This window comes from Myxocyprinus asiaticus, chromosome 39 (assembly GCF_019703515.2).
Source record: "Myxocyprinus asiaticus isolate MX2 ecotype Aquarium Trade chromosome 39, UBuf_Myxa_2, whole genome shotgun sequence".
Classification (NCBI taxonomy): Eukaryota; Metazoa; Chordata; class Actinopteri; order Cypriniformes; family Catostomidae; genus Myxocyprinus; species Myxocyprinus asiaticus.
Window position 1 is genome coordinate 23,552,016 of NC_059382.1, and position 25,417 is coordinate 23,577,432.

Here is a 25,417-nt window from a genome sequence, read left to right on the forward strand (position 1 = left end):
AAGTATAGGTTTCTTGGAATATTGTTAAGAGGCGGCATACATAAAAAGCAGACAGCACATCTAAACTGCATGATGGCAAGAGCGTAGATAGATACCCATCTCAGCAGGTGTGGATAATGGCTTATATATTTTATCTTATGTCCCGTAGTGTTGTCCATGGCACTACATTACCTTCCATTGCTTCACCTCATAAATCTACTTCCAGACTCTTTACTGAGCATTGCGGGTAAATCTATCAACCTTTGAGGGACTATAGTGGCCAAAGTAAAGAATAAAAATGTGTTTAGAGGAATTTTATGTGGCACAGCGCAGATATGTAATTTCCCGCAAGATATATTTTAGTGTGCATGCAAGTCTCACATTAACTTGGGTAATATTAATGTTCTTAGCATCACATCATCACTCCATGGGAATGTCTAACTTCTTGTTGCACAGTTGGTATTAGTCTATCAATCATTTCCTGCAGGCCAGGACTGTTAAACATTGGTTTAGGCCTTTCCACTTTATGCCATGCATAAACAATGATATTAACTTTGATCTCAAAATGTTACCTGCAAAATAGGAAGTAAGGCTTTCTGTTAAATGATCCACTGAAAGAATGCTCACAGTATAACCCAACATGATGTATGTATACCATGTCATTTCAAAGCCAGTACATTTGGGTTGGATTTTTTGAGGAGGTGTTTTATATGTATACAGTATATTCACTGGCAGCCAAAGGTTTGGAATAATGTACAGATTTTGCTCTTATGGAAAGAAATTGGTACTTTTATTCACCAAAGTGGCATTCAACTGATCACAGTGGATAGTCAGGACATTAATAACGTGATAAATTACTATTACAACTTGGAAAAAAAAATCAGAACTTCTTAAACTACTTCAAAATGTTCTCATCAAATAATCCTCCACGTGCAGCAATGACAGCTTTGCAGATCCTTGGCATTCTAGCTGTCAGTTTGTCCAGATACTCAGGTGACATTTCACGCTAACACTTCCTGTAGCACTTGCCATAGATGTGGCTGTCTTGTCGGGCACTTCTCATGCACCTTACAGTCTAGCTGATCCCACAAAAGCTCAATGGGTTTAAGATCCATAACACTCTTTTCCAATTATCTGTTGTCCAATGTCGGAGTTTCTTTGCCCACTCTAACATTTTCATTTTCTGTTTCAAAAGTGGCTTTTTCTTTGCAATTCTTCCCATAAGGCCTGCACCCCTGAGTCTTCTCTTTACTGTTGTACATGAAACTGGTGTTGAACAGGTAGAATTCAATGAAGCTGTCAGCTGAGGACATGTGAGGCATCTGTTTCTCAAACTAGAGACTCTGATGTACTTCTCCTCTTGTTTAGTTGTACATCTGGCTTTCCACATCTCTTTCTGTCCTTGTTAGAGCCAGTTGTCCATTGTCTTTGAAGACTGTAATGTACACCTTTGAATGAAATCTTCAGTTTTTTTGGCAATTTCAAGCATTGTATAGCCTTCATTCCTCAAAACAATGATTGACTGACGAGTTTCTAGTGAAAGCTGTTTCTTTTTTGCCATTTTTGACCTAATATTAACCTTAAGACATGCCAGCCTATTGCATACTGTGGCAACTCAAAAACAAACACAATGTTAATCTTCATTTAACGAACCAAATAGCAAGTGATTTTCTAGTACCAAATTAGCAATTTAGCATGATTACTCAAGGATAAGGTGTTGGAGTGATGGCTGCAGGAAATGGGGCCTGTCTAGATTTGATCAAAAATGACTTTTTTCAAATAGTGATGGTGCTGTTTTTTTCATCAGTAATGTCCTGACTATACTTTGTGATCAGCTGAATGCCACATTGGTGAATTAAAGTTCCAATTTCCTTCCGAAACAGCAAAATCTGTACATTATTCCAAACTTTTGGCCACCAGTGTAAATATACAGTATATACTGTGATTGATATATATATATATATATATATATATATATATATATATATATATATATATATATATATATATATATATATATGATTTGATTTGTGATGGATGGATGGATGGATGGATGGATTGAACACATGGAATTGGAAATCACAAACATTCCATGCCAGACTTCCAATATTTTGTCATTAGATGTCTATAGGCCTCTTTTTTTCTCTTGATAATTTTTTATTATATATTATGCAAAATATGTGCTGAGTATGGTGGACATAGCTTTAAACCTATAGGAGTTGTTATAGTCACATATTTAAATGGAAGTCTATGGGATTGATTATCTTCAATGGAAAAACTATCTGATCAGTTACATAGAGTAGAACAAGATGAAAGCTTTATAATCAGAAATGGGTAAGGAATTTTGAAAAACCCCAACCCCAAGTTGTGATGTATTGTCTTAATCAAGTCAACATAACAAGCACCAGAGGCTCTGATAAGCAGGAAGGCAATAAAGTTGGTGTCATTTCAAAGCCATTACATTTGGGTTTGTTTTTTGAAGGTGCTGCCTGTTGTCAATAATGATCGAGCTGGTCAGCAGCTCGTGCTGATGCAGATAATGCCGCAATTATTCTCTGTAAAATCTGGAACTGAAATATGATTTCAACAAGTCACAAAACACAATATGTAGGGAACAAAGTGTAGCTGATGTGGTGTGCACCACATACCTCAATAAATGACATTTTAGAATGGCCTTTTATCAGAACAATATTACGTATGTTTCTTTGTGTATTTATTCGTTGTTTTGATTTCTTTGTGTTTTTGTCTAGCTAATTGTGCAAGCAGCACGTCATGACAAGAGCAAATTTTTAGAAGAGTCTTCTTAGTATAACAACCACTACTTTACAACCCTGATCCTTTATTTAGTGACAAAATGAAAGAAAACATGCTTGATGTGTTAAAAGCAGGTAAATACACAATTTAGTTTACACAGTGGTTCAGAGAGTTCTCTGTGCTGGCTTTGTGTGCTCTAATCAGACCTTGTCCTGTCAGGACTTGAGGGGTGATCAAATGTTCTGCCTCCTTCTGCCCCAAACAAAAGGGCATCTGGCACTCTGTATTCATCACACATCTGCAAAGGCTGGAAAGGTTTTCCGTGAGACCTTTGCCTACCTTGAATAAATACGTGATAGGCTAGATTAGCTCAGGCCTCTCTGAATATAGTTAGAGTACATTTATTCAGTATAGATTTAGTGTTAAATTGATAGGGTTTACCAGCAATTACATTACACACCTGCAAGTGTTAAGTAAATGTACAGATAAAATAAATTTTGCCATAGTTGGCTCTTAAATGGATAGTTCACCCAAAAATGAAAATTATTTCATTTACTCACCCTCATGTTATCCCAGATGTGAATGACTTTCTTTTTTCTGCAGATCACAAACAAATATTTTTAGAAGAATATCTCAGCTCTGTAGGTCCATACAATGCAAGTGAATGGTGGTGAAAAAAATGCCACCTCGCTGGCCCAATGGCGGAATCCAGCGAAGTGGTGTAGGTATCTGCGTGTTCATCTTTTTCATGCATGTGTAGCTGTAGCATCATAACAATTTGAGTTAGTTAAGACCGAATCTGACTTCATTAATAATTCAATCTGACTACAATTATTTTAGACCTCGAATTTAGATTGAGATTCCAATTATTATTGATAATCAGTTGAGATCTTAACTAGATTTGGATTCTTGATTATTCTAGTTGATTCTATGCTTTTACACTGCACTCTTTCATTTGGGTTCCTGTTAGTAGAGTCTACGTACCGGCAGGGTAATACGTGATCATTCCACAAACGGTCCAGTTTTGGGTCATTATCCAGAGGTAATCGACTAATACTATTCAGACAAGTTGCTCCCTGCATAATTTTATCTGAATAATAGTTTTGTGTAGTCCTCCTAGATCTGCAAACACTTAATTAAAATAACACTACTCTCAAACAGAATGAGTGACTAATACTATCTGGATAGGCTGACCAATGCTACCGTATCTAGACAGTACTTTTAATTAGTATCCATAGTTTCCTATGTACCCTTGGCAGGAATAATGTTAACAGTAATCAGAGGTAATGACTAACATTATTTAGGCGAGTCGAACATCATTTTGTTGTTCTAAAAAATGATTATATTTATTCTAGGTACACTTAGTTAATGCCGAATAGTTTTCAGAAGGTCTTAGAAGACATGCCCGATGCTCTATCAACGCTGAACCCTTAGTTTGTACTAACACTGATCGCAGATTTGTGTCAACAAGGATTTATTAGTCAGGTAAATATGTATCAAGCCAATTACATAATAAATTCAAAAATAATCAATACAAAACATCTAATGCTCAAAGATGAATCTTAAGATAGCAGATGCAGAATACATGCAGAATACGCAGAATAAGACTGACTTCAGCAGAATATGTATCTTAATTAACCAGACCACAACCAGACTGAATGACAATAAGAATTTAAGGATGAATAGGTTTGGAAGTCCTAGGGTCACACCTAATCTGCATACAGGAGGTAGGCACACCCACCAAAATTGAGACCATACCAGTCACACTGAGACCTTTTCAATGATATGAAACATGAATAGCCAGACATATTATTAGATATTTGTTACCTACAAGATTTAAGTGTGTTTTAAGGTGATTTTGAGCTGAGAGGGACAGAAGGGGTTAGGAGGGGAGAGAACAGATGTGAGAACTAAACAATGAGGCGATTCTTGCTCATCTGGGTGTGAGATGGTGTCTTTGTAAGAAAGTTTCTATGCTGATTTTCTCAGAGGTTATATATTTGCTCTTTGCCTCCCTGGGGAGTTCTGTCCTTTGAATGCAAACACCTTGGCATCCCGGCTTACAGTGGCCAGAACTTTGAAGCTCCAAAAAGCACATAAAGGCAGCATAAAAGTATTCCATAAGACTCCAGCGGTTATATCTATATCTTCAGAAGCAATATAATATGTGAGGGTGTGAAACAGATCAATATTTGTCTTTTTTTTATATATATATATATAAATATACACTTTCACATTTGATTGTATGTACCTACAGAGCTGAGATGTTCTTCTTCTTCTTCTAAAAAATAAATAAATAAATAAATAAAAAAAACCTTATATATATATATATATATATATATATATATATATATATATATATATATATATATATATATATATATATTTAGAGGAACATCTCAGCTCTTTAGGTCCATACAATCGCCAAAAACATAAGAAGAAGAATGTGAAAGTATATACACTACTGGTCAAAAGTTTTGAAACACTTGACTGAAATGTTTCTCATGATCTTAAAAATCTTTTGATCTGAAGGCGTATGCTTAAATGTTTGAAATTAGTTTTGTAGACAAAAATATAATTGTGTCAACATATTAATTTATTTCATTACAATAATAAAATGTAATAAAAAAAAACGTTTTTGAAATTGATGACTTGGACAAAATAATATAGAAAAGCAGCCAATAAGTGCCCAACATAAATGGGAACTCCTTCAATACTGTTTAAAAAGCATCCTAGGGTGATACCTCAAGAAGTTGAGAAAATGTACATGTACTGTACATGTCTGCAAATTCTTGGCAAAGGGTGACTACTTTGAAGATGCTAAAATATAACACAGTTTTGATTTATTTTGGATTTTGCTCAGTCACAACATAATTCCCATAGTTCCATTTATGTTATCCATAGTTTTGATGACTTTACTATTATTCTAAATGTGAAAATATATATATATATAATAAAGAATGAGTAAGTGTTTCAACACTTTTGACCGGTAGTGTATATATATTAGATTATGATGAGAGAATTTTAATTTTTGGGTGAATTGTCCCTTTAAGCATTTAGTGTCAACATGAATCCGCATTTGCAATCCATTTTACCTTCATACCATGACATACAGTATTTCAGAAAAAAACAAGATAAGCAATGAGAAAAAAATGTTAGATGGGACTTGATTTTGACCACTGACAAATTATTGGATCATGAAAAGAGGTCTCTTTATGACAGGTGATTGGAGGGGAGGGGCTAAAAAAACAAAATACTTATGGCGTGTTACATACCAAGTCAGAGGTGGGAATACCCTAGTTGAAATGTGTTCCAGTCAATCGCACATCACGGTCACATGTACTCATGCCAAATATAAATATAGTCGCAAGCGGCAATGATTGGGGGCCAAGCACATATGGAAAAATTACAAAAATAATCAGATCTGACAGAAAAGATCCTTTGGAGCCCTAACCCTCACCCTAACTGCCTTTATCACAGTAGCACTTATAGGTTTTTTAAAAAAAAGTTATAGCACCCCCTAGCTTCAAAAATTGATGAAATTTTGCATGTGACCTCAGAATGTTCTCTTGTCCATCGCTGCATCCGAATATACATACTTCTCTACTATATAGTGTGCCAAAAACAGTATGCCAATGGAGTAGTATGTCCAAATCAACAGTATTCATGAAGCAATAAGCGAGCTGAGGCGACGTTGCGTTCAAAACTCAGGATTTAAAAGAACAGCGGTGAACCGCGAGTCAAATGGCTCTTCTCAACTGTAAGTGCTGTATATACCAAGATAATTGTTCCTTGTGCTTAAATGGTGCTTGTTTAACAAAACCAGAGCAAATAGTGTTCACGGTTGTTGTTCTTACGTCATATATGCGGGTCACGAGACAATGCCCACGTCCCCGGATGAAGTATGTCAGAAATCTATTCATACTACTCGCATGCATACCTAAAAGAATGTACTGTTTTGCCAACAGATAAGTACGTCCTTCATTAAATACAGTACATACTGTGACAGTACGTGATTTCGGATGCAGGGCATGTGTTTTACGTTTTTTTACATTTGAATGTTTCACTCACAAGATAGAGTACAGGCCAATTGGTAATTACAGGCCACACCCAAAATGTTTTTGCTTATATTTTCCGAACGACTTAATGAATCATATTTCTTTTGATGACATTTTGTCAGAAGGTTCTGTAGAGGATGTATGCTAAATTTCGTGTGACTCGAGCCAACGGCTTAGGAGTTTGAAAAAGTAGGTTTTTCAAAAAAATCCAAATGTAATGTGCCACGATATAACATGCACAAAAAGGCATGAGAAAACTTAGCTCATCAATTATGACTAAATTCAGGGTCATGACAAAGGAGTTTAAATTGTTAGAAACCAAATGTAATATTTTCAGTTAATTTGACAGGCTGTCAGCAAAAAAAAAAAAAAAAAAAAAAAAAAAACAGCAGCTTATGTTAACCTGTTTCACCTTGTGAACACAAATATACAAAAACATAATGTAAAGTCTTTGAAGTGTGGTCCTCTTAAATGTATTTAAGAACTCTAAATTGACATCTGTACTGCTGAACACAATTAATGTTCCTGTCACACAATGTATAACAATCAGATGCTGCATATTTCAGTTTGCCAGGCTTTGTAAACTTTTACATTTTAACGTAAAATTAGATGCTTTTAATTTCATTCAAGCTGACTAAAACATCTCACACATCTTTTTCGCACTTGCTCGATTGACTGAATGGATGAAAAGCAGCCAATCGCAGTGTGAAACAACTATTGCGCAGTGTAGATGCATTTGGGAGTTGTAATTTTTATTCCGATTGTACTATACAACACTTCATGATGGTGACATAGACAAATTAGACCGAAGCCCACCCAGAATGTTAGAGATAATTTTCTGGCTTCGAATATAAATTTGTAAAATAGTTTAAATAAATTGCATAAATTCTGATTTCTGAAAGTGTGAGAGAACTGTTTGAATGCGCCGCTTCTCTGTTGTTAAGAAAAATTTGCAAAAACTTTGCACATCCATTTTTATTGAGGCCTACCCAAAAGTAATTTCCTGGCTACGCCCTTGCTTCATGAGCTTCAATCTTGAGTCGGGAATCTGCACCTCATGATTCAATCCGATTCTGATTCTGGGAGTCACGATCTGATTTCAAAACAATTCCTGATACATGTAAATTTTTATCTTATTGATTATTCTGCTGTGCAAAGTCAAAACACAGTAACTTCACATTCACATGCCCTGTGACAGACAGGTCTCGCTCAACTATAACCAGGTTTTGAGAAAATTGCAGTAACTACAAAAGCCACACTCAAATCAAGTAACAGTTTTGTTGGTATACTGTGCCTTTGTATGGCAGTATTTTTATCATAAAAAGAGATAAACACTGACCTCTTTACACAAGAAAATGAATTAAAGAAATTGGTTTTCAAAACACAACACTATTAAATTAAATAATTCAACTTATAATGTTAAATATCTTTTAAATGTTTAAAAAAAAAAATAAATAAATATATATATATATATATATATATATATATATATATATATATATATATATATATATATATATTTATTTATTTTCTTTTTTTTTTGTGGATTTTTCTCCTTTTTCTCCCAATTTGGAATGCCCAATTCCCAATGTGCTTTTAAATCCTTGTGGTCGCGTAGTGATTCGCCTCAGTCCGGGTGGCGGAGGACGAATCCCAGTTGCCCCTGCGTCTGAGATCGTCAACCCGCGCATCTTATCACGTGGCTTGTTGAGCGCGTTGCCACGGAGACATAGCGAGTGTGGAGGCTTCACGCCATCCACCGCGGCAGCCACGCTCAACTCACCACGCACCCCACTGAGAACAAACCACATTATAGCGATCACGAGGAGGTTACCCCGTGTGACTCTACCCTCCATTGCAACCGGGCAAATTTGGTTGCTTAGGAGACCTGGCTTGAGTCACCCTGCAAACTAGTGAACTAGTGAACTCCAGGGGTGGTAGCCAGCGTCTTTACCACTGAGCTACCGAGGCCCCCCTGTTTAAAATATTGTTAATAATTTTTATTTAAAAATCTTTAAATCTTTAAAAATACTCTTTAAAGTCTTTTGATTTTATATTTTAACTATAACTACAGGTTGGTGCTCCAGGTTGATTACATGAGATGTCTGCTTCTGTGAGAGTTTCTGCATATCGCGGTGGCCCTCTTCGTCCAGTTGCGGCCCGTTCGTCATAACCCGTTTCAGCTTATTGCCGCCCATTCGGCCTCGTTTAGCGGCCGGCACACCAGGAAAAGTCCTGGTTCTCCCTATGGCCAGTCTGCCCCTGGTTAAAGACATTGGGAAGCAGCTGACAAAAAATAATTTGAAAATAAAAACATCACCCACGTCTCCCGAACCGCTGTCTCATAATTATTTTCAGGTGTTTTTTTTTTTTTTTTTTTTTTTTTGCATATTAGTGCAATAATGGGTGTGAGCTCATATTTCATGTTCTTTGTTGACATGTATTCACAAAATCAACTCTCCCATTGCCATGTGAGCGAGTTTGTGAATTAATTTCGGGATCATAGTTTCATTAGGAGACGAATGGTTTGTGGTTGATACATCCAGTCTGTGATCAGTTTTGTAGGATGTGCTTGGCTTTAGCATATGCTCGTTTCTGGTGTGCGCATAAGCGCCACTGCGCTGCCGTGTTCTCAGAATCGATTCATCTGAGAATAGATTTTTTCTCCCACCCCTACTTCAATTGTGTCACTCGCACAGGTGCGCCTAAATATTTTTTCACAGTCGCACACAGAAATGTTCAGTCTCAAATGCGACTGAAACGGTCACACAGAGCCCTGAATTTTGATTCTAGCCCTTTCAGTTGCAGAGATATTAGCGAAAACGCAAACATGCTTCATTATAGTGCCACCTATAACGGCCAGATACTTTTAGGGCAGAAAAAGAATAATAAGAAGAATAATAAGAAAATCGTAACAAATACAATAGGGTTCCGGCACCTTCGGTGCTTGGCCCCCTAATGATCTACCCCGACTTCACAAGTCAGATGTCTGACTTCAAATGGCATTCCAGTCTTTATTTTCAAGTTGGAGGTGGCAAAGTTCTGAGTTCCGAGTTGTCTGGAAAGCACCTTTGGTGACATCAATCGAAAAGTAAAGTCATTTCAGAGGTGAACCAAGTTATTACATTTTGACCGAATAAATGACATAATGACATAATAATCGATAAACGACAGTGGGTTTCACCTTTCACCTTTCACCTCACTCAGCAAGCCAGGACCCTGAACTGACACCACAGTGTGAGATGTTCCTGCTTGTTCATGTAAAATGGGGGCAAACACTCCTTCCCCCTCTCTGTACCTCTCACACTGCAGCACAAAACCATTCTGAAACTGCCAGAATCCTGGTCATGAGAATGCTTTCTTTAAGCATGGAGGGGACCTCTATGCTTATGTCAAGTATATTTAATCAAGCATTCTCAGCCTCATTAACGGTGCTTTTGTATTGGTTTGTGTGCAGGCTGTATGCTGTGTTTTGGCCAATCTGCTTTCTTCCGCTTCAACCACCCTGAGGAGGCTTTCCGAATGAAAAGCATGATGCCTGAGGGAGGACAGACAGCCTGTGTGAAAAACTGGACCCGTACAGGTAATGCAATATCCCACAGGAGAACACACAGCGACTGTGGCATGACTTATCTAACGCTTACCTCAGTGCACCAAAGTGGCAGCATCCTCAAAGACTCTGTTGTGTGTAAAACATCACTCATGTGGAAAATACATTCCTGTAAAGCCACAGTACCTATTTGTGATTTGAGAGCCAGCACACAAATGGAGTACTTGACACCTCTGACATGATGCTCACTCATTTGAATGGAACATTTTTTATTGGATATTTTATTGTTATTAAAGGAACATTTTGTTCAAAAATAAAATTCTGACATTATTTACTCTTATTTACACAAACAATGTTTTTTTAAAGAATCTTCACATAGATTTTTTCCATACAGTGAAGTGACCGTGGGCTGGATGTAAATAAAATCAAACACCTTTGGTTCTCAAGTGTCTCGGAACCCAGCCTGATCTCATGAAAATTGTGGTGACGTTTTTGCAAAATGACGTGGTTCATTACACGTATCGTGGCAGTTCCAAGGTGAAATGTCCACTCTGTGGCGCTAACATTGAGTTAAAGGCATAGTTCAGCCAAAAATGAAAATTCTCTCATCATTTACTCACCCTCATGCCATCTCAGATGTATATGACTTTCTTTCTTCAGCAGAACACAAATTAAGATTTTTAGAAGAATATTTCAGGCAACATAAAAGTACTCCAGATGACTCTGGTGGTTAAATCCAAAACTTCTGGAGTGATACGATAGGTGTGAGTGAGAAACAGATCAATATTTAAGTCATTTTACCTTCCATTTCACTTTCTCATTCTTCTGATTTTGGTGATTCACATTCTTCACACATATTTCCCCCTGCTGGGCAGGGAGGAGAATTTATGGGGAAAAAAATTACTTAAATATAGATCTGTTTCTCACCAATAACTATCATGTCGTGTTTAACCACTGGAGTTGTATGGATTAATTTAATGCTCCCTTTATGTGGATTTTGGAGCTTCAAAATTTGCATTGTATGGACATACAGAGCTGAAATAATCTTCTAAAATCGTCATTTGAGTTCAGCAGATGAAAGAAAGCCATAACCATCTGGGATGGCAGGAGGGTGAGTAAATCATGAGAGAATTTTCATTTTTGGGTTAAATCTAACCCTTTAAATGTTCTTCCAAACAGATACGTTTTTTTTTTTTTTTTTTTGGTTAATTCTCTGTTGAGTTTTAAATCAATGAAACCGACCTCCCTACCCTAAACCTTAAACTGAAAACTAACCTAACCGATAGTGTCATAAAAAGCAAATGTGAGATGAAAAGCACAATTGCTGGAGCAACCAAGTCATTTTGTAATGCTTCTATGACACTTTCAGCTTACATGTTGACTCTGGACTCGTACCCCAGTCCTTCGTGTGGCAAGTGCAACGTTCAGTTGATCAGTTGAGCTACTGCGCAATTCGATTGTGCTTGAATAATTGTGTTAATGTAGTTGGTTATGTGATGCAAATGTTGAAATGTATTGCCTCACAAGTCATTCAATTTTGTAACTGTTTCAGTGTCATAAGATAGCATTGTATGAGGAACAGGGCAAAAGGTGTTTATGAACTGATAATCTACTCTTTTACTTGTGATTTGTGTGAAAGGAAATAGAAGTAATTGTTGTGGTGGTGCTTCTAGTGTTTATTTCACCATAAAACTGCTGCGATATTTACAATGAGCCAGGTAAAAGTAATTTTGCAAAAATAAAGTTATAGTAACGTGATTCTACGAGACCAGGTTGGATAACCAAACGTCATGACGTCAGACTTGTGCCATAAATTACTTTAGAGCTGCAGACGAGGTGGAGATTATCAATGAATAATGACTTAAATTTCTGACTGTTCATCTCACAAATATATTGTATGGTTGCAGAACATTTAGAATATGTCATATTGACTATCTTATGGTGATTCATTGTGCTTTTTTTGGAACTTGATTTTGGAGCTTCACAGCTCGTGGTCACAAAGAACTGTCTATGGAAGATCTGTGTAAAGATTCTTTAAAAAAAAAAAAAATTATTTGTGTGTGTGTGTGTGTGTGTTCCAGTGAAGAAGAAACATGAGTTTGGAACAACATGAGGGTAAATAATGACAGAATTTGGGGATGAAATGTTAATTTAAAACATTACCTATTTATCACATTTTAAACAATGTATGTTCTGCAATAACTTCATGAAGTGAGCTCTGTGCCTCTTTTAAATAAGTTATTGTGGCAGAGCTGGCCCTAGAGGGTGTTGCCACATGGCTGAATGGTGCAGTCTGTTTCAGTGGCACAGGTGCCGGCCTTCAGCTGGGCCTAACTGCCTTTCCATGTCTAACTGTGAGCAACACAAGTTTGCCTGGATCCTGAGTTTCACAATCACACTTTATATTAGGTGGCCTTAACTACTATGTACTAACATTAAATACATACAAGACTATGTATTTACTGTGTGACTACATGTTGTTCTGCAAAATTCCCACATTTGCTGCTACTGAGTTTGAAGTACGGGTAGGTTTAGGAGTAAGGGTAGGGTTAGGGTTAGGATTAGGGGTTAGAATTAGGTTTTGGGGTAAGGGTTGTGTTAGGGGTAAAGTTAACAGTGTAACTACAAATGTAATTTAATGCAAGTACTTTAAATGTAATTACAATGCAAAAACATGTATGTACGTAATAAGTACATTGTATCAAATAGTTAAGTACATAGTAGTTGAGGCCACCTAATATAAAGTGGGTCCAGTTTCACCATGCAACTTTTATGAGCAGCTCATTTCTGTTTGTCTCTTGACAGAGTGCTCTACATTTCCACTCCCTCTGTCAGTGCTACAGAGCAGTCAATGTTTAAACAGAGCATTTACAAGATGTATTGGGTTGTTTTCCTGACTTTTCCTGTAATGTGGCAGAACAGGACAAGCATAGTACATAAACACAGCTGGTGGAATGCAATGAACACACACACACACACACACACACACACACACACACACACACACACACACACACACTTTCTCTGTGCCAAATATATTTCCTTGTCCATCTCATTTCCAGTCCAGACAGCTTTGTTGGCAATGCTATGCTTATTTAAAGTTGAGGGGTATCTTTTACTTAATCTATATTTATCTCACCACCGACCCTAGTCTCCTATCCCCTCCTCACTCTTTCCCTCATATTCTCAAAATATCCAGCTGCGTTATTCACACAGCAGGTCTTCTGGATATTCTTGACGATATTACAGTATTGCTCATAGCAGAGTTTGATTATATTAACAGATAGTCTTTTATTGTGATGTCATTGTGATTGATGTAATGCATTCACAAATAAGGAATTTTCCATAGCTATATTTAAGTTAATTTTGATCAAGATTTTTATTTCTATTCTATTCTATTCTACTCTATTATCTGGCACATACTAATTTGTAGTTATTATTAATATATCATTATTATATTAATAATAATATATAATTATTATTCACCATGTATTATTATTATTATCTAAAACATTTTAGAACAAAAGTAGCATATCTTTCTAAGTTTAAATCCACACCTACCTCAAAATAAATGAGGAAAATGTGCACTATCGCTTTAAGAAAGCAGACCCCGCCCCTTGCAGCCGGCAGTCACTCACATCAGCACCGTGGACAGAGGAGGGCGGAGGACTCAGCGGTGCTGTAGCGGCGTCAGGCTCACCGAGACAGGCTGGAATATCTCTCAGCGGCGTTTTTCACTCCTGCCTGGGTACCGTGTGGCCGGTACAGCTGGCCTAGATCAAGAACCGGAATGCAGGAGCCTTACATTTTAATCTGAGCTTTGTTATGGGCTAAAAGCAAAACAAAACTGCTAAGCGGTTCCACAAACGTGTCCCCATATGTAAGTACTCATTATATATGTCAGATCTGTTTACGGACGATTGTTATTATACAGTACGTCGTTTGTACAGTCCTTTTGTAGGCGGTTTGTTATGTTGACATGTTTTATCTTATCACATGGACGCTTTGATTTATTGACTTTATCATCAATTTATCTCCATGTGTATGTGATTTCTTGAAACCTTTCTTTTTCCCTTAACGATTACTGTTGACATCAACAGGATTTAAACGGGTAATATATCCAGATGCATTGCCAGCTGCTGTGACATATTTCTAAACCACAATGCCTATGAAATAATAAAAACGCGAGGGAATGTTATGCATTATTTGTGAGGAGTTTGAGCAGAGAGCATGTCGTAATCAGGACAGATCTGGGTTGGTAACAGCAAGAATGATCAAGTTTTGAATTTTGGGAAATCAGTTCTGTGACTGACTATATTTCTGTGACTATATTTCTAGCTGACCTAAGCCTAAAATTAGTTGTTTATGTAACCTAATGTGGTGAAATCTCATTCTGATTCAGACATGTTCAATAATATTTTTTGACTAAAATCAAATCAGTTCATTTAGATGTTACCACATGGAGCACATTTTTTATGGTTAACTTTTTTCAGTGTACAGTACATTCAGGATGCACATTTTATCAGTTTGTGTTTCCTGAGAATCAATTACATTGGTGTTGCTAACACTACTGTATGATTCAGCAGCATCATATGATATGATATCACCAGTATGTGTGAGATACTGAAATTTACTTTGGTCACATTGGAAGTCTGCTCAGCATGCCACAATAGATGTAGTTACTTTAAATACAATCTGACTGTACGCATTACAATACTCACAATTCACTATAAAAATTATAATACAATATTGTATTGTAATATGTATAGTGAACTCTGAGTATTGTAATGTGCATGTACACATCACAGTATAAAATATATACTAATTTCAATACAATCTACTCATAAAAATATTCAGTCTACTTTGTATTCAGTAGAGTAACAGTACCACTTTTTCACATCTGGAGTTTCATAATATTAGATACTTTTCTGCCCAATTGACAAGGAAAAGTCCTAAGGTGGGCATTATGTTAAATATGATGTTGATGGTTTAGATAATGACCATCCTTGCTTACTCATTTTCAGCTGATGAACCAGTGACATTGGAGATGGTTAGTTGCTTGAGAGACAGATTGAATTTCCAGTGGGGCTCTGTGATTTAGCTCATTTAGTTCATTTGACATTTATCCTGTAAAACTGGCCGATTTGCACTCTGAGTTTCCATTTGTTAAACCACTATTTCTGCTTGAGCATTCCTTTTATATGGGTTTGGCAGCAGTGCTAAAGTTGGAGGCAGTTGAATGGGACTAATGGATTAAATGCATCTCTACAGTGCCAAAAGAGCTGCAGGTACTTGGTGTAATACTGAAGATAATCATTGGGGTTAGGTGAGGTGAGGAATCTAAAAGCATCAACTTAAGTGCCTTTCTTGTTATATCTATTAATGTTGTAATAGCTAATCCAACGTCTTTGGCTGTTGCCCAGCGTCTCACTGTTTTTTTTTTTTTTTTTTTTTTTTTACATGTATTACAATATTGAATGTAGGCTTTCAGGTAATATTGCCATAAAAGCTGCATGAATAATAATTATATAAGAATTCACAAAATGTCGTTTATAAATTATTTTAGATGAAGTATAGCATGTCACATCGTAGGACAAATGAACTTCCCAAAAGTATTACATGTCAACTTCTCGTATGGCACAGGCTTATAGTTGTTATCTGGTCCTTCAGATTCTGAGAACCTTGTCAATGGGAACCACTCATCAGGGGCGCCAGAATCCCACCCGGTCCCCAATGAGAGAGTGCGTCCAGAGCACCGTGCCATTGTCAGTTCCATTGAGAAGGACCTTCAGGACATTATGGACTCACTATACATGGATGATCCTCATCCATCTTCAGAGTCAAAGAAGCCCCTTGGTCAGCCTATCTCCCAGTCCCCTCTATCCCCCATGTTAAATGGAGGTGGCCGTTTTCTACTCTCTCCTCCAACGAGCCCTGGTGCTATGTCTGTGGGCTCCAGTTACGAAAACATCTCCCCTCCTTTCTCGCCTCTTTCATCCCCATCGGCTGCCAGCAGCGACAGCTACACAAGTCCCTCGCCGAGTGGTTGTCAGAACCAGATTCATACGCTTCCTCCTGTGCCAGTGAGGTCCTCCAGCTACAATTACACCAGCCAGCCGCCCATACCTCAGCCACGGACCATACTGCCCAACTATTCTAGTGTCAGCAGTGGCCCTAGGGTGCCTGAGAGTCCCAGACTCCAGAGAAAGGCTCTTTTAGAAGCACCTCCAAGCCCAAAGCCAACCCGTAGGGGGTTGAACCAAGACAGCTCAGTGGCTAAAACTCCAGACAGCCCCATACAGACTCACATTCTGCCCTCTGTCTCCATCTCTACTGCTCCAACTGATGCTCCATCTGTCAGTCGGGTGCAAGTTCCAGGTAGCCCCAGATTGACCCCCAAATTCTCCACCACATCCCCATCTTCCTCACCCTCTAGTCCCAGAACTAAAGCTGCCATTGTCCTTCAGGAAAGGCCCTCAAGTCCTTTCCGGGAACAGCCTCAACCAGATCGCTCCTTGACGCCCAGCCCGCTCTCCCCGCCCTCGCGATCTTTTCAGCCCCCCTTGGACCCCATCGTCCACATCATTCAGGGCGGACCTTCACACTCGCACCCGCGCACTCTACAGCCTCCAGAAAGCCCACGGCTGGCCCGCAGGAACCTTGATGGGAGCAGCATGAGGGAACTTCCTCCTCTCAGCCCCTCCATAGCTCGTAGGGGGTTACCTGTGCTGCCAGGAGCTCTACCAGGAACCCTACGGACCCCAGAGACCCCATCACCAAGACTGGTTCCAGAGAACCCCAGACTCAGGCAGAAAGTGGACTCTTCTACAGAAGAACAGTTCAGTCCTCGCGTCATGCGTGCCTGCAGCCCATCGCCCACCATGGATGGGCGGAAGGGCAGTTTTGGGAATTCACTATCTTCGGCATTCAGTCTAGGCTCTCTGCCTGGATCATCGCCCCGATCCAGTCCCAGGAGCCACAGGAAGATGTCAGCGGGCCACAGGGACCTTCGGCTTCCTCACCAGGGCATGAGGGAGCGCAAAAACAGCATCACTGAGATTAGCGACAATGAGGATGACCTGCTGGAGTACCATCGGCGCCAGAGAGAAGAGCGACTCAGAGAACAGGAAATGGAGAGACTGGTGAGTGAGACATCTCTTTTCCATGTTGCGATTGCCACATCATAGTACAAAGAATCCTTCCATTGGAAATTCCCTGTCTCTGTTTGTACATGTCATGTAGGGTCCCGTCTCTGCATGCCTTCTGACGATATGTAAATTGCAAGCTTCTGCTCTTAATCATTTTGCACACTTCAGTGGATGGGTGAAAACTGAATCTAATCAAAATGTGTAGTACACCCAAAAATTAATATTCTGTTATCATTTGCTCACCATTTACTCCAAAACCATATGACTCTCTTTCTTAAGGCCAAAGAATATGTTCAGTCTTAGTCACCATTCACTAAGACATTCAGTTTGGTTTTCCGCATGCTGATACGCCGGCACAATGCACATGATGCAAATTTCATCATCATCACAGTACGCATGCACTCTAGTTTTTCTAGACACACTGACTGTCCGTGGGTTTGCGCATCGTCAGCGCATACGCCTGCGGCTGTTGTTGACTGTGCTTAAAGTGTATTACAAAGTAGTCATAGTCTGCATGCGTCGAACACAAAGGCTGAGTGCTCGACCATGTGCAAGACTGGCACAGATAAAACTGAGTATACTCTAGCCTTTACGTGGAACACAAAAGGTGATGTTAGGCAGGATGTTAGGTTACAATCATTGTTCACCTTTATTGCATCTTTTTTCTCTTCTATAAAAGTGAATGGTGACTAAGACTAAACATTCTGCCTAACATCTCCTTTTGGATTGCATGGAACACAAAGTTATACTGGTTTGGAACAACACGAGGGTGAGTAAATGATGACAGAATCTTCTCTTTGGGTGAACTATCCCTAGTTTTTCACTGCTTAGTGGATGGGTGAAAACCACAAACCACTGGCTAAATCTGTCATTAACACACCTTAAGCATTAGCAATTATGGTTTTGGTAAGAATGCAGAACATTTGGAGGAAATAAGGGAGCAGTCTTGGGCATAGCTGATACACTGACTAATCTGCTGTCATGCTGAGGCAAAGGGCTCTGATTTTACCATGGCAACGCCATTGTTTGTTGTCTCTTTTACTGAGAGGTGGGAGGGAACATTAGACATCTTAGTCCCGTTTGCTGCCCAGAATGAAGCCATTTAGACAAAGGCCCCTGTGAAGTTTTATATGTGTTTGTCTTCTTCCCTTGTAATTACCCATTGTGGCTGTTTATTGGTCTCAGAAAAGGAGGTGATCTAATTGAACATACACAGTTATGCTTCAGTTCTCCCAAAAGAGAGTATGCGCATAGTTGGTCATTCTCCCAGCCATGTGCAGTTCAAGAGGTTTATAATTCAACTCTGTGACTCAATAGTATGCACATCATGTCTGATATTTTTGTTTGAACTGGCTTTTTGTCAAAGACGTGATCTGAAATAAAAGCCAAAAGAACTAGCTAAAGTAAAGGCCAAGTAAATGCGCTCAACATGCCAACGACCTCATCTTGGCAAATTTGCTTTCTCCAAAATGGCTTGTTTTGTACAAAATGAGACAAACAAGAAATGACCTTTGATTCATACCTTGTCCTGAAAGACAGACATATTTGCAAAATGTTGAGTGCACAAAAATTATACTGCCATATTAAAGGGATAGTTCACCCAAAAACGTTGTCATCATTTACTCACCCTCATGTTTTTACAAACCTGAATGACTTTCTTTCTTCCATGGAACACAAAGTGAAATGTTATGCAGAATGACAGTCTTAGTCACCATTCACTTTCATTGTATGAAAAAAAGATGCAATGAAAGTGAATAGTGACTAAGGCTAACTTTTCCCCTAAAATTTACTTTTGTGTTTCACTGAAGAAAGAAAGTCATACAGGTTTGTTAAAACATCGGTATAAATGATGACAGGATTTTCTTTTTTGGGTGAACTATCCCTTTTACGTCGTTGCAAGTGATAAGATAGCTCAGAGGAGAAAGTTCAAATGGTCTGCTGAATTTTGTTTTGTAATTGTATGACTGTCAGTCATTACATCACTTCTTATCAGAATGATATAGCTTGTGAATTTGCTTTTATGTAGTTATTTTGGTTGGTTCTGTGGTCCAACAACAAACAGCCCTCGCCTTCATGCAGATCTGCGCCACATATGCAGCATTTGTCAAGCCAGTATGCATTTCAACACACACATCAGATTCTGATGTATCTGACGTGTGGCTCAGCCACGTTTGGCTCATTTGACTGCCCTGTGGCTCCTGTGGAGTGGGAGCTGGAAGCTGTCTAGCATGACTAGCATAAATTTGCTCCAGAATCTGAGCAGCATGTTTTCATTTTTCAATGGCAGCTGACTGTCACAAGGAGGAGAGGACAGGACAGAGAGTCAGGACTGTGGCACAACATCACGTAACAAGTCAAGGCATTGAATGCATGGTGGCTGTGGTAATTGGGGAGTAGATGATGGGGCTGACTGCAGTCTTGGGGCTAAATGTCCCTCTAAAACATTACTACTGGGTGAGACAGCAGTGCACCTCTGCCAGGGGTTTAGTATATGCCGTTAAGCCTTAGAATCACATTACTGTACCTATAATATACCTACTAGGCCTATACATTTTGCAAAATTATTTTTACATGGCTCGTAGGTATCACAGCAGTTTCCTGGTGATATGTACACTAGAGGTGCTACAACTATGACTTTTCTTCCCTTTCACACAAATCATGAGTAAAAGGGCAGATTGTCAGTTCACAAACACTTACTTGTTCCCTGTTCCTCACACAATGCTATCTTATGACGTTTAAGGCGATACATTTTATTTCATCTCACATTTGCTTTTTATGACACTGTTTATTAGGTTTAGGTTTAAGGTTTTGGGTAGGGAGGTCAGATTTGTTGATTTATAACTCAACAGAGCATTAACCTTAACCTCATCTGTTTGGGAGAACATTTAACTTGCTTTTAGCGTCACACAGTGGACATTTCACCTCAGAACTGCCGCGATACAAATTCAGCAAAAATATCGCCACAGTCAAATAATTTTTATGAGATCAGTCGGGAGAAACAGCTATAGGAACTCATCATTTTTTATTTTTTTTATGTTGTAGAAATTTGTTGAAAGCTATTTCAAATTAAATTAATGTCAGTTTATGTGTCAAAATAAAACTAAATCTTCACTATTTGTTAATGTAAGCGGATATTTTTGTTCATTTTATGCATGTTTAGCTGAGTAAGGAAGAGACAGTCTGGCCCTGGGCCTGCGGTGCATAATTTATCATCTCTAAACTGCCACAAGGCACCAGAGGCACACATGGTTTCCTTAGATACAGCCTTGGCACACACACTTGGCATATGGCATCATTCACTAGCAAACCGTTCTGTCAGTCAGCTCGAGTGCCATACTGATGCCAGCTTGGCTAAAGATGACCTGTTTTTTTTTTTTTTTTGTAGTGAGTGCTCCCGTGATGACATCACATTTCCATTACTCTATAAAATGGACATTTGCTGCACGGTAAAAGCAGAAATGTGGGTGAATGTTCTGTTTTAGTGAGAAGTTTATTTACTGAGAAACAAATTGAAACAAATTGAAATGAAGATGCCAGTTGGCTTAACTAATAAAAAAGAAGGGGTGTAATGGTTCACTCATCTCACGATTCGGTTCGGTTCACAATACTGAGCTCACAGTTCGGATCAGTTTACAATTAATTAAACTAAGCCTGAATCAAGAAACGTTAAGATAGAAAGTTTTATTATTATTTTATTATTATTACTTTTATTATATTGATGTATATTATAAATATTTATATATTTATATTTATGGATGCTGCAGAGAATAGCATGAAGCCTCCACATGCGCTACGTCTCCGCGGTAATGTGCTCAACAAGCCACGTGATAAAATGCATGGATTGGCGGTCTCAGACGCAGAGGCAACTGAGGTTCGTCCTCCGCCACCCGGATTGAGGCGAGTCACTACGCCACCACGAGGAGTTAGAGAGCTCATTGGGAATTGCAAAATTGGGGAGAAAACAGGAGTAAAAAATATAAATTTGCTATATGATCCATCAAAGATGCCCTGGGATTAAAAATCAGCCTAGAACAGTGCAAAGGTGACACCAAATGGAAATATTAGCTAATAATTAGCTTTGCTGAAAATATGGAATAATGTTACACACATATACTGATTACACACGGTCACTGATTACATAGATTTTAAAAATATTTCAAATTAAAGCTGTATTTTTCTGCACAAGGGAGACAATAAGCCTGCATGACAAGTATGTGCTGTTCACATGGATTATCACACCAAATATTGCATATCGTCGTTTTGACTCTTTTGACAAAATATGCACAAACATTACTGTGTGTCTGTGCATGTATGAGAGAGATGGAGAGGGAGGAGAAGACAAGCTGTCTCCTTTGTAACCCAGTTTACCCATCATGCCAGGACTGTTTGACCCAGTGAAGTGCATTTAAAATCTTTTTGAAGAAGATAAAAGCTTGACGATGATGGTGGATATGAGCTCCCTCTGTAGCATTCTGCTGAGAGTTTAATGTGTTTGCTTCCTGTGTATTTGCAGTTCAGTGCAAAGTGAGTTAGCTGCTTGCAGACAAATTAAAGGACTATCTGGGTTCAATACAAGGTCATCTCAATCGACAGCATTTGTTGCATAATGTTGATTACCGCAAAAATTTATTTTGATCCTTCTGTCCTTTTCTTTTTCTTTTTTCTTTTTTTCTTTTTTTTTCTTTTATCCCCTTTTCTCCCAATTTGGAATGCCCAATTCCCACTACTTAGTAGGTCCTCGTGGTGGCGTGGTTACTCACCTCAATCCGGGTGGCAGAGGACAAGCCTCAGTTGCCTCCGCTTCTGAGACAGTCAATCTGCGCATCTTATCAGGTGACTCGTTGTGCGTGACACCGCGGAGGCTCACAGCACGGGAGGCTCATGCTACTTTCCGCGATCCACGCACAACTTACCACGCACCCCATTGAGAGCGAGAACCCCTAATCGTGACCACAAGGAGGTTACCCCATGTGTCTCTACTCTCCCTAGCAACCGGGCCAATTTGGTTGCTTAGGAGACCTGGCTGGAGTCACCCAGCACACCCTGGATTTGACTTGCGACTCCAGGGGTGGTAATCAGCATCAGTACTCGCTGAGCTACCCAGGCCTCCCTTCCCTCCTTTTCTTTAAAAAAAAAGTACAGATATGGGTTTCAGTGAGGTACTTACAATAAAAGTGAATGTGATCTTAACAATATGTATTTTAACATAATTTTAGTGTGATAAAATAGCTTACTAACCTTTTCTGTGTGACGTTATATTCAATTTTACAACTTAGTTGTCATTACAACGTAATACCATAAACCCTAAAATGACCATAAAAATTATTGATTAAAAAAATGTAAGCAATTTTACTGCTCTGATAACACACCATTTTTAACAGAACAATAAATGTAAGTGCTTTTATAAAATTAAATCGTCCTAAAATTGGCCCCATTCACTTCCATTGTAAGTGCCTCACCGTAACTCAGATTTTTGCTCTTTTTAAAGAAAAGGAGGGATGAGTTTAAATTTTATTTTTCGGTTGTCAACATTATACCACAAATTATGTCAATTGAGCTTAACTTTTATTGAACAAAGAATATTCCATTAATGCAGAGAAAGAGAGATTTTTTGGGCAAAGGAGACGGTTAACTGACTTTCTGTATCTGTGATTATCTGGGTCAATGCCGACTTTACTCATTCTGACATGACTCTTGTAATCAAGGCAGTGAAGAACAACACTGAGTGTTGAGTTTCCTGTAGGCTCTTAGCAACAACACATCCACATATGATATACAGTACAAATTCTCAACATTCTCTATGTCTGACATCAGCGCAGGTGACTCTGTACTTAAAATACACTGACATGATAGAGTTTGATATGTAGATTTTAAGGGATCCTGAACATCTGCAAAGGTAGTTTTCAGTTAGATGGAATGTCCATTTGCTGGTAGTTTTGAACATGTTTAGTTATGGTTAGATGTTTTAAATGAGACCTTAACCTTTGCTGTCCATCACCTTGACTGCTTGCATTCCCATTATTCAAAGTAATAAAGGCCCATTGCAGAAAGGTGCTGCAGATTGTTTCTGGCATGGATGTGAGGTCCTAACCCCACCCCCACCCCTAATCCTAATCATATAGAGGCTGAAATGCTGAGTAACCTGCCAGCCACAACGAGAGAGACCTTTCAGGTATCTGAGTAATAAAGTGGCAAGCATCACTATTACTACTGCCCATACATTGGGTTATTGAACAAACACTAGCCCTAAGTACTAAACATCAGTCAGTAACTCGTCCTGCATTTTTTGAAGTGATCAGACTTGGAAAATACAACAAATGAAAAAATCCCTTAGATTTACATTGAAGAAGGGACCTGAGCCATATTTAGGGACCTGCATATCATAGAAACTTGGTGTGGGCTCTTTTGACTTGGGTCAGTAAGCAACCACCTAGTATTGAAGTCACACCAATGAGAAAGTCAACCTATGAAGTAATAAAATAATAAAAACTTTAAAAAAATAAAATAATTTTAACATACCATTTAAAATACTCAGGGGTAATTCTGTTTTAAAGGTCTGATATGGAGCAGTCAGAACTCATCCATCCTTATATTGAGTTTGACACATAGCCCAGTAGTTGAGGTTTTTTGGTTCATCTGGGGCCCGAGGGAGGAAGAGAGGACACAGAGTGGTACACATCCATGTGTTTAGTCTAGGAACAGAGCATTGCTTATGGTTCACAGCTTCTTATGTCAGACCTGAGAACCAAGTTCACAGTTGTGTTTGCGTTCTTTTGGGGCTATTTGACATTTCCCCACAACCTTATTTGGATTTGCAAATACTGTATGTTTGTTTCAGGGAGTTATTGATGAACCAAGGTTTAATTTGAATGCATTTTTGCACTCTGCATGCGTTATTTCCAGAATTTAGCGAGGTTCCCATGTTTCACAGCTGCAAGTCCGTCTAGACATATTTATTTTTGTTCCAAAAAAGTAAGCTGTTTCTCCTCAAACTTCATTTGAAATTCTAGATTCCCATCATGCTGTAGCTCAGCATGAGCAGATACATTTGGTTCTGTTGACTTGGTTTGTGGTGGTTTGTTGGATTTCATACATTTCCAATATGCAAGCAGCTGTTTACACAGTTTTAATGTCATATAATTTAACAACAGAAGTGTCTGCCCATGATGTTTACTGGAGAGCTTGAAGCACTGTGCTTGGTTTAGTCTGTAGTCCATGTTTGAAAATGTTGGGGTGTTGCTACTTTTTACCCAGTGGGATTTCTGCATCCAAGTTTTGAGACAGGGAAAGTGGAAGTCCTTTGTTTTTTGTTGTTTTTCAGAATGTGGAGAAAAATAATTGTAATATTTCGTTAAATGCTGACTTTTTTTTTTCTTGCATGTTGAATTTGTATTTTACACAATATAGGGTTGGGAATAGGGATGGAATTTTACGATTCTGGCTCTGGTTTTGATTCCTTAACATTTCCATTTATGATTCTTACTTTTGAGGAAGAAATATTTGGAAATACAGTAAATGCAATTTTCATTGCATTTACTGCCCTCAGCATTCTGTTTCCAAATAATGAGATAATTTCAGATTTAAACAGAGCAAATATAACAAATCACAGATATATTTAATACAGTTCTTGCACATAGAATTTTAATGACTTTTATAGAAGGTAGGCCATGTCCACACTAATACATTTTAATTAGAAACCGCATCGATTTTGCCTCTCATCCAAAGAAAAAGAAAAATGAACTTTGAAAAGGCAAGTTTTCAAATGAAAACTGATTAGTGTGGACGTGGCTTTTGTCAAAGATGTTTCCCACGATAGTGATTATCGTGTTAAAACATGCCACATTAAAATGTCTGTATCTTAAAGTTTTTTGTTTTCTTGGTTTATATGCCACTTAAGTTGGGTTTCTGTGTAAAATTGTTAAGATACA

The 25,417-nt window shown here is 38.4% G+C and overlaps 1 protein-coding gene across 1 annotated transcript in view; it reads left to right on the forward strand.

Annotated features, from left to right (window-relative positions):
- The window catches only part of phldb1b (pleckstrin homology-like domain, family B, member 1b), a 97,155-nt gene that overhangs the window by 13,312 nt on the left and 58,426 nt on the right, over nucleotides 1-25,417 (forward strand). The window contains exons 5-6 of the mRNA XM_051679112.1: nucleotides 10,249-10,374; nucleotides 16,012-17,483. Of these exons, the coding sequence (XP_051535072.1) occupies nucleotides 10,249-10,374; nucleotides 16,012-17,483 (1,598 nt within the window). The remainder of the gene's footprint in view (nucleotides 1-10,248; nucleotides 10,375-16,011; nucleotides 17,484-25,417) is intronic.